The 14,878-nt window shown below is 44.4% G+C and overlaps 1 protein-coding gene across 1 annotated transcript in view; it reads left to right on the top strand.

The window, feature by feature from the left end:
* Positions 1-14,878, top strand: part of LOC106639345 (zinc finger protein castor homolog 1) — a 93,149-nt gene that overhangs the window by 47,507 nt on the left and 30,764 nt on the right. The window contains exon 5 of the mRNA XM_089597399.1: positions 10,074-10,483. Within this exon, the coding sequence (XP_089453525.1) occupies positions 10,074-10,483 (410 nt within the window). The remainder of the gene's footprint in view (positions 1-10,073; positions 10,484-14,878) is intronic.

Consider the following 14,878-nt stretch of genomic DNA (forward strand, 5'->3'; position numbering starts at 1 on the left):
CGCCGGGAGTGTTTATTCATGCGTGCCCGCGTGTATATACAAGTTTCTGGAATTCGGCGGTAGCCGCGGCAGAATGCGCCGACAAAAAGCAGCCTCCATGCACTTTGGCCCGCGCACCACGTGCTTTTCTCCCGCGTGTGTGCGTGTTATATTCATATATATAATATCATACGCTCACAATGCCAGAGCCAGACGATCAAGATCGCGGGTATCTGCGAACACACGTAAAAGGGCGCGTGCACTTGTGCATTCGGCAACAGCGACGGGGAAGAAAAAAAAAGAAGCAGAGAGAAAGGGCAAGGCAAAGCGAGCCCTGCTTCGCGAGTCCTTTGTTCGGCTCGTTTCATTTTTCGAATATGGAAGATAATTAATCTTGCGGATGGGGCATGAAAGGGGTTTTCGGGATTGGGGCGAGGGGGAAAAAAATGGGTTCTTTCTGTCCGTTTGTTGCACACAAAACAAAGAAAAAAAAAAAAAAAAAAAAACAAAAAAAAATCCAGCAGCCCATACACGGGCCTGATAAAATCGGCGAGCGATCCGGCGATTATTTTTCCAGCTTCACCTGAAATCGGAGAATACCTGAGCATCCCCTCCTGTTTGCGCATAAAAATCGGTATAGGAGTGTACGTAAATCGAGTCGATAGCGAAATTTCGCATGGACCAAAAAAAAAAAAAAAAAAAACGAGCAGCCCACGCGTTTGCCAATTAATCAAGAGCGTATTGTCTCGCATCGGGGAACAAAAGGAAAGGAAAAGGACCAACAAAGACTCCCCGATTTCTCATACTGTACAATCGCGCTCGCTCATCTCGCAATTTCTGTCGAGGTGTTGAAGAAGAAGAAGAAGATGGTCGAGGGCAGGTATATTATAATCGCGGAAACCCAATACCAGTAAATCTCACCTTCTTGTTTCTCCCCCGTATCTCCCATATCTATATCGTATAAATATATTCGAGCTTCCGAACGAGCGCACATTTATCAAATTGCATCGCTCGTTTCCTCCGATTAAATTAATCAAAGGTGTATACCGATACACATTTTCTCCGTTTTGTTATTTCCATATAATTCAAAATCGAGGTTGATGCGTATCCTCTCACGTTTCCTACGATATATCCAGCGAGTAGTGTAATCGCACGAATGACAAATCGATGCGATACATGTGTACACGTTAGTTCGCACCGCACATATATTAGACAGCTGGCTTTTCTGTTCTATACTATATGCTGTATCTGCCAAGTGACAACGGTATGAATTGATGGTGACTCGAGGCCTCCGGGACTCGCGCGCGTTACCTTCTTTTTGCTTTTGTTCTCCATCTCTCGTTTTCTTTTTTTTCGTTTTCGCTTCTCGGATGGGACGACGTCGAGGTGATCGCGCTAAGAAAAATAATTACACCGAGACGCATGGCGCACGAGTAAAGAATACATATATACAGTGCGTTTCTCTCCCCTTTCCCTCTCCTTGGAGCGTCGCGACTCAATCCAACTCCGCGCGATGCTTTATTTTTACGAGCAGATGTAGACGCTGTACGTGCCACGCCAACGAGCGTTGCGTAACTCGGTACATCCCCGCTTGAGTTTACGAAAAAGTGTTACACCCGTCAGTTCCTCTCCTCTGTATATACACAATGCCTCTGTCGAGCTATTTGCTGTGAGCTTTTCTTTTTTTTTGAAATGCCAGAATGACGAGTCCAGTAGGCGCACCTGTGGACAGCCCCTCCAACCAAATATTGACGCTCTCCTGTCCGCCCGACGCTTGTGTGGATGTAAACTCGAAGGAAAACACGAGAAGCAAAAAACGCGGGCTCAATATTGACAAAACTCCCGGACGAATGCGTATCATCGTTATCGTCTTTCGCCAAGGAAGAAGGCAACAAACCAATATATCCGAGACGCTCGAATTTCCCTCCCGTGCAATGAAACATACGACGACTACAACACCCAGGAATTTCGAGGTGCTCGATACCTATACCTACTCCGTGTGCTGGCGATCGCGAAGAATGCCTCGTTAAAACGACACGCGTGTGCCTTGCTCTCCTATTATGATACATATACGAACCAGTTTCGGTGTATAAGTTGCGCGTGTGTACGTAAAGTAGAGTTTCTGTAACATATATATTATTCGATCCGATTTTGGGATTTCCCAGTTCGGGCTCGTTCTCCAGGTTTTGAGTGACGCGTGCGATTATTCTCCAAGTCAGATGGGAGATTTATCTCACGAATGCGTAACTTTTGACTAACGTCGCTCGAAGGGATGCGGCGAGGTTTTTTTCATGTGTATTGAAATCACGAACTTTCCAACCAGTTCTCTCTCCCATTTGGACCGATTTTCTTTTTTCGTGATATATTTTGAGCTCCGAACCTCTACGTTTCTCCTCCGTCGTACTTTCGGTAATGATCTACATTTAGTAGAAAAAAAAAAAAAAAAAATCCATCTACATACGCACACTATGAGGGACCGTATACTAATTGTACATTTGAGCAGTTGCGCGTAACCGATTTCTCATATTTAACCTAAATGCATGAATCATATTTCCGCGCTATCGTTTTGTTGAATCTCCGTTAGTTTCGAAACAATCACAACGAAAAAGGAAGGCCTGTTCATTAAACTGCTTCTTTTTTAACTCTGGGACGGCGAGACCTTATGATCGGTTGGGATTTCGTGAAAGGGCGTGGACACAATGATGTCTCGATACGATCGCACGAAAAGGGTGTACCCCATCGTTAACCCTATTTACCCGCAGCGTCGAGTTCAAAGTGACAGATCGAATTCGCTGATTACAAAGACGAATGAGAGCGTGGCTCGCGAAATTTTTCCTTCGATGCGGAAAGACGAGACGAGCGAGGGTCCAGGCATCAAAATCTCCGGGAGTCGCGCTGCTGCGGCTGCGCCGTCCATCCCCCGAGGCGAGTGCGATTACTCAGATTTCTCAACGAAAGGAGTAAAACGAAGCGACGACGTGAAAAAAAAAAAAAAAAAAGAAAAAAAAAGGAAGAAAGAAAGAAACGAGAGAAGGCTGTCACGAGATGGAGAGAGAAGGGTTTCTTTTTTCCCATCCCACCCTTGCCTTTCCCCTTGAACTTGGATGCTGCAGCGACACCCCTTCCGATGCTGGTTTTTTTTTTTCCTTGGGGCTATAATTTTTGCTGTTCCGTTATATACCGTGTTTGTGTATGGCTTATGATTTTGAAGGGAATTTTTTGTTCCCAAGTCCATAAAGTTGAAGTATGAAATAATTTTTATACTTTTTTTTTTTTAATCCAAATTTAATGATTAACAAGTTTTAATTTGGGTAAAGGGCCCAATTACTGTGGACTTAAATCCATTCGTGACTTTTACATAGAAAAAAAAAACAGTTGCTGTAAATTTTTTTCGTTGATAGTAAATATTTTTTAGTAATAAAAAATTACATGTTTTAAAAGAGAGTCTGTCTGATTTTTATACAATTATAATAGTTTCCGTAATTAATTTCTCGATAATTATGAACTAGTCGATTACCATGTTTTATTTTTATGGCTGTATAGACACATAAAAACAAAAAAAAAAAACAAAAAAAAAAACTGTTGATACAATTTGCAATACCGATAAACAATAATTAAATTTCTGTTACATTTAAAAATACGCCGTAATTGCGGACTTTATACTAAACGTGACGTGACGTACATTAGTGTGGTTCGATGAGACACACGTCAAAGCCTCGTGGCGCATCAGCCGTACTGATCGAACCTATTGAATTAATATGAATAGTGATACAGCCAAAAGAAATGACATGAAAAACGGTCGACTTATGTAATAATTTCTTCGTTTGTCAGTTATACAAGCCGACTACTAAGCTATTGTTTTGTTTTTATTAATAATTATAAACCATCACGAAGAAGCTCCTTAAGCAGACAAACGAAAAACAAGTACGTATACACACGCACACTACACGGGATAAACTTAGTCCTCGAGAGCGGAAGGAAAAAAAAAGAAAGGAGTTGAAAGGCGAGCAAAGGAGAAAAAGGAGACAGAGAGATAACCGAACGCCCTCGGGGTCACGGGGTGAATACCGTTTTACCGACTATTAACTCACTTTTACCCTCCATCCTCCCCCTTCTCTCTCCCTACTTCGTTTCAACAACCCCTCTTCTACTTGGGGGGGAAAAAAATTTTGGCACGTGCTCTCTCTCTCTCTCTCTCTCGGTCTCTTCCTCGCATTTTTCTCGCGTCTGTTTTCTGCGCGTAATCTCCCGTGAGCCTTTCTTCCACCGCACTGTGTGTATGCGCGCACGTACGGAGAAAAAAAAATCCAGCTACCTGCGATGATATTCCGTAAAAGAGGGAGAAAGACCCGTTCGCTTTTTCGAGGGAAGGCACGCTCGATTTAACCCCCTGAGAAAAAATGAAAAAAAAAAAAAAAAAAAAAAAAAAAAAAGATGGGGAAAAGGGAAGAAGAAGCGCAGGGGTTAACCGATTCGGCTGCGAATTTTGAAATCCGACACCGAACCGCTCTCCTCTTTCTCTAAATAACTCGAGGGTGATCTCGTTGTGTCTGTGCGTTTAAAGGCTTAAGTACCTCGTAAAATCGGGCCCGATGAGGCGTCCTGAAAAATTGGGTTCTAGGCCTAGTTTTTATCGCTATCCATAAATTCACGTCGACGAGTTTGTGAGTGTCACGCTCCCGAGGAGCTCGGCTCTGTTTGCTTTTTTCGTCGTGCACGGGGCGCTCGTTAAAACATCCTTTTACTTTCCAGCAATTGTAAATTACACCTTTCTATTCCCGAAGGAAATTTGAATTCTCCGAGCCAATGTGAATACACAATGGAAACGTGTAATTACGCATTTATCTTTTTTTTTTTTTTTTTCATATTTATTTTTCATTTTGTTCCTCAACTCGTTTTTTTCCCCGGCTACTCCATAACGTGAGAAAAGCTTAAGCTCCAACAGCGGATCTCTCGACGCGTGACGTTTTTTTCTGTTTCATCACGGATGATTAATCGAAAAACGCGAGGGCAACCACGTATACAACCAACATTCGTTGATCCGACTCTTATGTGTGTGCATGTATAACGTGCTCACGGCAATTCTCCGTGACTCACCTCAGCATCGGCCCTCGGGTCTACGAAAATTGCCTCCCGAAGAAACGTCCGAGGAATCATCAATCCTCGTTATACTCTGATTCCATTTCTTTTTTCTCGGGTATCCCGGGCACGGCCGATTGATTCCGGGGAGTCCCGAAAAATCTCATTGTGCCACAAATTTTTCGCATTACCCGAGAACCGCTCGGTACAGTTGTAATAAGCGCTCAAATGAGCCGGTTACGCTCGAACGCGAAGGGAGGGAGGAAAAAAAAAAATTATTGTTTGCACGGATACAGGGTTCGCTGAGCATTTGCAGGCCCTCCTTTTTACATTTTTTGTACATTTTTAATCTTCGATTCGAGGCGAAAAATGCACATTCGTACGAATACATACAAATGGTGTACTAGCAAAACTGCTCAAACCGCGACATATTGGCCTGGGCAAAAGGAGAAGGAAAAGAAAAATACAGCGGTGGTAAAAAGAGAGTTGGGGGAGTACAAAAAAAAAGGATATAATGCAGGGAGAGAGAGCAAGGGAGCCTCAAAAAAAATCCTTCAAAACGAGAGAAACACGGACCACCCGTTGGGCGCGCTCCGCAGCCACCGACCTCTCCTCCCTCCCGCTCTCTCTCTCTCTCTCTCTCTTGCACTGCGGTAAAAGTCGCCTCCTATTCTAGAAGCTGCGGAGTCTAGCGTGATTCGTATACGCAAACACGTATGAAAATTCACTCGGGGAGAAAAATGCACGGCTATAGCTTGTACGTCACTTTCAACGCGTTTTCTTTCTTTTTTCCCTGATATTCGAGTCAGATTCGCCCCAAGGGCCATATGTGTATACATATCCGAAACACACCTGGGACATGGGGCGTTTTTGAAGATTGCGCGTACGCCTCTGAGCTAAACAAAACGAAACAGTTCATTACACGTACGTAACATCACCTACTTACGTGCATAACGTCAATTTCATCACGGAATCCAACAGTAAAAGACAAAAAACCCCTTCTTTCCCCTAAGCTTAATTTAAAAAAGTCATTCCATCTCGTTCAATCGTCGCATACGTACAATCACAAATTCATGTACTTGTACGTACAACGTGTGTGTAGCGTCGAATTATTGCGCGGATCTACGATCGAAATCTAAGTTGCCCGCATGCCCGGGAGTCATTGTGCGCGCTCTCGGGCGAATTTGCATTTTATAGCGACTCTCGGTCGTTAAAACCAGTACGAAAAAGCTCCCCCTACCCGCGACTGTATACTTACATACCTCTCTCTCTCTTTTTTTCCTTTGAGACGTAAATCTGGAGGCCCATAAGAAAGGTCGACCACCGATCGTTAAAAAATTGACGAGGAGCCAAGCACGGCTGAGTACGGGGTTGAAGAAGAAGGGGTTGACGAAAATCGCGTCATCGATGGGGTTGTTGTTATTATATTTCCTTTCCCCGTTGGGTTGCGTATTGTGTACGCGCGAAAAAAAAAAAAAAGAAAAAAACTGCCTAGTGGATACAGAGATAGGTTTTGGGTGCTTTCTCATGCGCGCATCTTCTCATATATATATATATACTTACGGGGAGCGGAAAGAAAGATCCTCGGATGCGGAAAAAGAGATCCTCTTCGGAGTCTCTTTCTGTACAGTCAACCCCTTTTATTTTTCTCCCCCTCCCTCTTTCGGCCCGTTATTGTATGGCCGCCGTTGTTATTGTTACGGTGAAGATCGTCCCGTCGTTTCTAAGCCTATATCTTGTATCTTGTACGCAGTTTGCAATCGACGGAGAGAAAAAAAAAACGAGCTCTCAGTGGCGATGGAGATGCGCGGGCACGTTTCAACTGTCGGGTGAAAAGTCCACGTGGAGCGGGAGATTCGGTCTTTTCTGATCTGGGGCAGATTATTCTTGGATGCGCTTCTTTTTCACGGGATAGGATTTGTTTGGATGTTTCTTGACTTGCGTTTTGGTCGAAGGTGCGGTCCGTTTTTTTTTTTCTTTACAGTTTTGTATCAAATAACAATACGGTTAATATGAGTATACACTAGATACTTTTTTAACAATAGTGCTAGTATATGAGATCAAGCATTTGACAAGTTAGACAATTACAAGACACGTAATGATAGAAAAGTTTAATTGTTGATCAGACACTTATCGATATTGTTGTAATCATGTATAGAAACTTGTATCATAAATAATTTTTTATTTGATCTCCGTTTTTTAATTTGTCCGTAAATACCATGTTACAAACAGCTATGAACGCGAGGGCCACTGCACTCTTGAAGTCATTATAAAAGACTTCGTAAGTCATTCTAAGTCTTTCAAATATTTCATAAGTCTTCAAAAAACCCCTCGACTAAACACTTGAATTGTAAGTTTGAAAAATCAGTTTGAAGTAAATTGATGAAATTAATACAGTCCTCTTTGTCGGACTTGTTTTGTGTATTCCGTTTATTTTTATCTGCGTAATCGTTTGACCCAAAAAACAAAAAAACAAAAAAAAACAATCCGTATACCAACCTGATACGCTGAAAAACCCTCGTTTCAGTTTAGAATGAAAAAGTACACTTTCAACGGATTTTTCTCGATGATCAAATGTGAAAAAAAAGAAAAAAAAAAAAAAAGAAAAAAAACCCGTTAAACGAATGACAATAATAAATAACACCCAATCCTCTCGAAAGCGATCGTCACTTCATCATCCGCTCGATCCGTCATCGGTGCACAGGGAGACAGATAGCAAAAAAAGAGAAGAAGAAAAAATAAAGAGGTGTGGAAGCATACCGTATGTACGAATCGGGATTTAATGAGCCTGGGAAAAAAGACAAAGCACCCTGTTTTCACCAAATATTTGGATTATTAGCTCGCTCTTAGAGCCCCCCTCTCATGTGGGGCTCCTCGCAGTACCGGAAGCGTCTGGGCCAACAAAAGCGGGAGTCGATCCGCGGCCAGCAAAAAAAAAAAAAAAAAAACGAGGAGCCGGAGAGACCCCCATTGGAAACATAATAAATTTACGTACAGATTGTAGGGAATCCATTCGGTGCGCTGGAGAATCAGGCGGTGCACGAGAGAGGGGTTGCGCGTTTTTTTTTTTGGACAAAAAAACGGGGCATCGGGGGAAAGAAAAAAGTCGAGAGCAATTGATCGATTAAGCGGAGAGGGGGGTGCAGTGGCTGCAGCAGATGTACCTGCTCTCCTAAACGATTACCGGGACTCTATAATGTCGAGACGTCTCAATTTCACCGTGAGTTTGCCGCTCTCCCTCCCCTAATACATATCTCGCACTTGAAGGAGAGAAGGAAAAAAAAGGCCCCTACGCGGGGAGATCGACTTACCTTACGCTTTTTTTTTTTTTCATGTGCGCGCACTTGGCGCCCCGCTTGGTTCTTACTCCTCTTGGACCAATCGGGCCGAAGTGCTTCTTCTTTACTCCCCACTCTATGCGAGAGGCCCCCCGAGATTTTTCCCGACTCGGGGAAAAAGAGGCCGAGAGACGGGCCCATTCAGTCCGGCCGCAAACGTGGCCCGAGGCAAATGGGCCGAGCGCGTTTGAGCTCACGGCACTTTTTGTCATGGGTAAGAGGAACATTGAGCGAGCGGGGACTTGTGTATATATCTTTAAAACAAACAGCAAGACTGTTGGTTATGATTTGTTGAGCGATTTTTCGACCAGCGGTGTTTTTTTTTTTTTTTTTTTTTTTTTTCGTTGTAAAACCAAAAAATTATCTCCAAACAGTGCGTACAGAAGTGAACGACTACATGGTGCAGCGAAAGTTTACTTTGTGTTCGGTTCGGTATTACGGAGTCGACGCTGGTTTAGAGAAACAAGAGCCCGTTTCTGTATGCATGTTGTACAACTATACGCCTGTACCATTCACGTGAGAATGTGTGTGTGTGTGTGTGTGTGGGCAACCAACTCCGTGGAATTTGAAATTAATGCGCTCGTGTTTTTGCAAATTACTGCTTTTGTGCGAAACTTTTATTGGTTTATGAGTAATGATAGTTCGATAAGATATACAAATGGGCACTTACCCCCTATTGAAAAGTCATACCCAGTTAAATGCCTTGCTTTTGTGCCTGTAACAGAAAACAAACAAAAAAGTCAACGATCATAAATATAAACAGCCAAGCGAACGAGTAAATTGTGAAAATTAGTATTATTTCCCGTGTAGAAGACAATTCACCGCATAGAACCGGCTAATGAACAATGAAAAATCGTACAGCTCGCAAACATGGAGCTCAAATCATTTCTACAGCTCCGCAACGGATAGACCATTGAATCGGTGTGCACAGCACGAAAAACAAGCCATAAAACGCCATATGGGTATGCAACAAACGTCAGGCGGAAAGCGACGTTTTCTCGAAATTCCTCCTCACCGGCGATACCGTCGTATCCTTGCGCTACGAGACCCGCAACGAAACTACACGACCCCGTTAACACACATACCGCGACCAGATACACACACGCGGTAATTCTCCTTCTCGCTCGAGCGAGGGACTAAGATTAGGTAACAATATCAAAGGCTCTCGCGTATGTGCACGTCTAAGCTGTATCCTTGCGCCGGAATCTCGTTAAAAATCATAATTTATAACGGCGATACGACGCAGAGGGAAAGACAGAGATTGCTCCTGGACCGCAAAAGTTTTCATTGAAATCCACTTTATCTCAAACACATGTACATATTTATACAATAGCCCGACCTCTCATTGTCCCCAGACGCAAGCTCTGCTTTATTTCCCTCCCTCCCCCCATAAATGTTTATCACGAGGTCATGTAAAAGCATTTCAGTTAATGGTCATTTGACCGTTCTCGCAGGGAAAGTCATACTTCACGCCTAAAACTCGTTTTCCAACTCACCCGAATAGATTGGGCGATTTTTCAACCCTCGAAAAACGCAAACAAATTTATTCTCGCAGCAGTAGGTAACGAAAAACAGGTTGTAGATAAAATGTTGTGCCCCGGATGAAATAAGCCACCGATTGTCTACAGCAGCTGTGATCAAGCAATGAAAATTCCACGGTTGTCCTTCTGTTTGCAGGCAACCGAGTCAAGGTGAAGGAAGAGAACAAGGAGGCTTCGTCGATGGCGCCCGGGAGTCCCCCGACGCCACCGCACACCCCGCAGAGCCCCTCGCGGCAAAACAGCGGCGCGGCGAACCTCTCGTCCTCGCGGGCGTCGAACTCCGGCTCGCCCAGCGTCCAGCAACAGCAGCACCAACAGGCGGCGGCGGCAGCTGCAGCGGCTGGACTCCACCCCAGCCTGACCGGCTCGCCCCTCAGCCAGATCCTCGTGGAGAACCCCGCCCTCGCCCAGCTCCTCCAGCACAACCCGGCCATCCTGTCGCAGAGTCCCCAGCTGGCTCAACTACTCCAACAGAACCTACAGGTGCACATGGGTGGTGTCATGTACTCCGGATCCAGGCGCGCCGACGACAACGACGACTCGAGGGTAAGCGCCTCGTTATCTCTTCTTTCTCAACTTACACTCTCTTATTATATTATTATAGGTATATCGTTGAAGTGTACATAGTCGCGCGCGGAAATTTTTCACTTCCTTTCAGAGTTTGGACGCGCGTGTCCCGAAAGTAGGCACCCAATGATGTATTGCCCCGTGACGCGGCTGGAAATTCAAAGAGTCCCCATCATGCAAATAAATACCTCGAAACGCGGAGAAGAGATCCATAAATCAAGCGACACCGGCCGCAATTAGGAGTGTTTAGTTTGGCTGTTTGGGTCATTTATTTTTTTTTTTCGCGTGTACCGTAACGAGCTGGAAAAAACACACACACACACACTGCCGCTCCGTAATTACAACCTCAGCCGTGACATTTTCGAGAGGATGGTCCATTGTCGAGAGGAGTTTTCTGGAGAGAGACAAAAAATTGCCGGTCAGGATAAGTCGTTGATTGTTATGGTAATGGGATGGTTGCCTATGTATACCGTAGAGTCGAGAGAGTCGATTAAGAGAGGACGATTGTCCGTTTACAAGCTCACTTTTCAGCTAATCACCGGATTGTGGCTTTTCGGAGCTTTCGTACGCCAAACAAAAAATCACCCTCGAGACAATGGAACGACTCGTATATGGTAGAGATGAGGAGGAAAAAAAGCAACTCAAACAGTTTCCTCGCAAATGCAAAGAGTCGTCGTATAGTCGATAAAAAGGCAATAACTTTCGTCCCCGGCGTCGCAAGCTCCTTTTGCAGCTGCGCACTGTAGCGGCAAAAAAGTCGTGCACGTATCAAGAACCACCAGGGAGTAAGAGAAAAAAAAGAGGAGCAAAATGAAAAAAAGGGGGGGGGGTACACGCGATATTGCATACGTACACCCGCAGAAAGAGACCGCGAATGACCGCGGCGAGGAGGGCCCTTACATATTATTGCATACACATGAAGAATTCTTGTGCCCCGAGTCCGCATACACGTCGGTCGCGTCCCCCCGTGTGTTCGGCCTCCTCTCTCTCTGCATCCCTTACGCGGAGAATCGAAATTATTCCCCCGATTTTTGTCCGCGGCGTTTACATTATTTTTCGCCTTTGAATATTAATGGGCATATGCACTCGCACACGCACACACATATATATACCTCCACACAGCAGTGACCAAAGAAGAAGGGAGTGTGTACAACAACGGGCGCTTATAATACCACACCACTACCACCACCACCACCATACGTATTAACGTTATTCTATTGTTTGCAAATCAGTATGCAGTATACTCCTCCTATTGTTTTCTCATATATGTATATATATATATACACACACACCAAGCTCCACTCGGCGTTTGTGACTCCCTCGTCCTCCTCCAACTCCCTGATCCTCGTGTTTCCTCCCCCCCCACCTGCACCAGCTCGCTAAATCATAAAACCCGCCCCTAGAATTTCACGTATCACAATGTGCAAACGCGCAGCTCTCAATAATCCTCTATATACATACACGGGGGTACACACCTTCCTCTTCCATATCCCTCTAATCGTCCGAGTTCCGATCGGCTCCTCGAAACTGCGAGCTGTGAAATACAGACGCCGCGTAAATCAATCAACCACCGTCTACCATATAGTTACAGACTCTCTGCCTGCCGGTGTATCTGCAACGAAAAAGCCTCACACGCTCGTCTAATGAGATAATTTGTCCGTGCCATGAAGAAGCTAGTGGAGATCTTCCGTACACTCGTGCAGGCACAACTCGCAGCAGCGCGTAGCTTTCAATTAAGGAGAAACAATCACTCGCACCCCCTTTACGCTTCTCTCGTTCTTTTTCTTGTGCAAAAGCTCGCTATCTCTCTCTCTCTCTCTCTCTCTCTCCTGGAGATTGATTTAGTTGTTACGTATCTATACACGCGTGGTCGGGGTGGCGTAACGAGAGTTTACGCAGGGTCATATATTACTACTCATTGTATCACAGGAAATCCGAGTTATTTGATGATGCCGGTAAATATGTCTAATACAGGCTTTTGGATTTACCGCTACCATACACGTCGTGATCACAAAGGACCAAAGTTTTGTAGAAAAACGAGTACCCCCCTTTCCGATAAAGCTCGCGACCCAAAACTCCCCAAATCATCGGGTTGGCCAATCGGTAAAAAGTTCAAGTGGGAGGGAAGGAGGGTCTCATTACAACGCAGTTCGAGCCTCGCCTCTTTCGGGTGTACGTCCGGGGAATCACCAAACGACGCAATATCCGTCAATTGAGCGACAGCAAAAAGTAGCTCATCGGCCCCAATCTGGAATTTCCAGTGTTACAAGGAAGCGCGGGACTCCTTCCTCCGTCGTTGTTGGATCTACGAATGAGCGATGGAACGGAAGGGGAAGAGATTAAAGATTAAATTTATTTAAGGCTAAGGACTCAGGGTCCTTAATAGCCTAAGCATTATACAAGGCTCAAAATATGAGCAATCTACTTGTGCTTGCAAGCACTAAACATGTATAACTAAGTACAGGCAGCTTAGTGTTATAATAGCTTCTTCGAAACAAAAAATAAAATATGATAGAAAAATGTATAAGTTAATTAAACTAAAGGTTAATAATTATACTAGATTAAGAGAAAAATAAAGTCAAAGTAATAACTGCAAGTAAAAGGTGTCGATTCATAGCACTTATGATCAGTGAGTCACTTAAAAATAAAGATAAAGTCAGTTTGAGAGGCGAGGATCCAGTCGCTTGAAGTGTGCAAAAAGCTCTCCATGAAACGAGCTGGAAGCATATTTAGCTCGAATATTAGGAGCGACTTCATTCCACAGCCTAGCCGCTCCCACAGTAAAACTGCTTCTAAACAATTCAGTACGAGCCCAGGGCACAACCAAATCAAGAGAACAAGTCCTCGTAACCAATGTAGTGCGATCAGGCTTGTAGTGAAAAATCTCACCAAAGTAAGAGGGAGCACCAGTTTGTAGAATGGAGGCTAGAAGGTAGATTACCATGTAGTTAATCCTACCCTCGAGACTTAGAATGGAGTATTTCTTGTAGACTGGAGTTATGTGTTCCCACTTTCGTATACTCTCGATAAAGCGCAGAGCAGCATTCTTGCATCGCTCAAGCTTTAGTTTCATTTCAGCAGAAAGTCCCAAGAAGAGGGTAGAGCAATAGTCAAGATGTGGAAAAACTAAGGCTTTGACCAGCAATAGCCTAGTGACTTTAGGCAGGCAGTCACCACATCGTCTAAGCCGTGATAAAGCTCCATAACACCTTCCAGAGACTAAAGCACAATGGGCCCTCAAGGAGAGCTCAGCATCAAGCGTAACACCCAGCAGTGTGATCTCAGCAGAGAATTCAATGGGGGTCCGATCCATAAGGAGCACAGGTGGGAAGTTTAAATCATGTAGGGCACGTAGTAGTCCCCGAGATCCGAACCAGACTGCTTTAGTCTTACTATTATTGACGATTAAGCCATTTCTGATTGCCCAGGCCAGAATAGCGTGAAGAACCCTGTTGATTCTCTCCACGATCATGCGAACATCTCCAACTTCGCTCAATGCGTAAATACAAAAATCGTCAGCATATTGATGTGTGCTTACATTCATGCACACATCAGGCACGTCACTGACAAATAAAGCAAAGAGCAAAGGCCCAAGTATACTGCCTTGTGGCACACCACACGCACGAAACAAAGCCTGAAACGTCCTTCCATCATGAAATCTAACAATCTGAGTTCTATCCGTCAGATAAGAAGATATCCAGTTGCAAAATATATCTGAAAAGCCGGTGGCACGAAGCTTCTCGACTAAGAGCTGCACATTAACTAGGTCAAAAGCACGAGAGAAGTCAATGGAGACCAGGAGTGTGACTTGTCTGTGGTCCATAGACAGTCGTATATCATCGACAATTTTTGTAAGCACAGTGCTAGTGCTGTGATGCTTGCAAAATCCAGATTGACATCTACTCAGTAGAGAGTTCGTTTCAATATAGGCAATCATTTGCTTGTAGGCTACAGCCTCGAGGAGTTTACTGGTAGTACAAAGAATGCTGATATGCCGAAAGACATCAACAGTAAGTGCAGGGTATTTCTTAGGCACAGCAAAAACAATAGCCCTTTTCCAGGCAGTAGGAAAAACTCCAGTCTGCAAAGAAGCATTTAATATGTCTAAGATTACTGGTAAAATAATGGGCATGCATGTTTTGATGAAGCTCAATGAAAGGCCATCAGGTCCAGTGGCGTTGGAGCGTGAGGATACAATCGCCTCACAGACCTCCTTATAACCTATCAGTTTGAAGTAGAACCTGTCGTCCGGCGAAATACGTGCAGAGGGTCGCAAATCATGCAAAGAAACAGGATCATCATGTCCCACGAAAAATTTGTTGACTGCTGTAGGCGAGCCAGGTGGCGGCTGTGAGCTCCTCTTACTTTTGGCGA

The sequence above is a fragment of the Copidosoma floridanum genome, unplaced genomic scaffold, assembly GCF_036245765.1.
Source record: "Copidosoma floridanum isolate Cflo_tuat_1 unplaced genomic scaffold, Cflo_Japanese_pri ptg000032l, whole genome shotgun sequence".
In the NCBI taxonomy this organism is placed as follows: Eukaryota; Metazoa; Arthropoda; class Insecta; order Hymenoptera; family Encyrtidae; genus Copidosoma; species Copidosoma floridanum.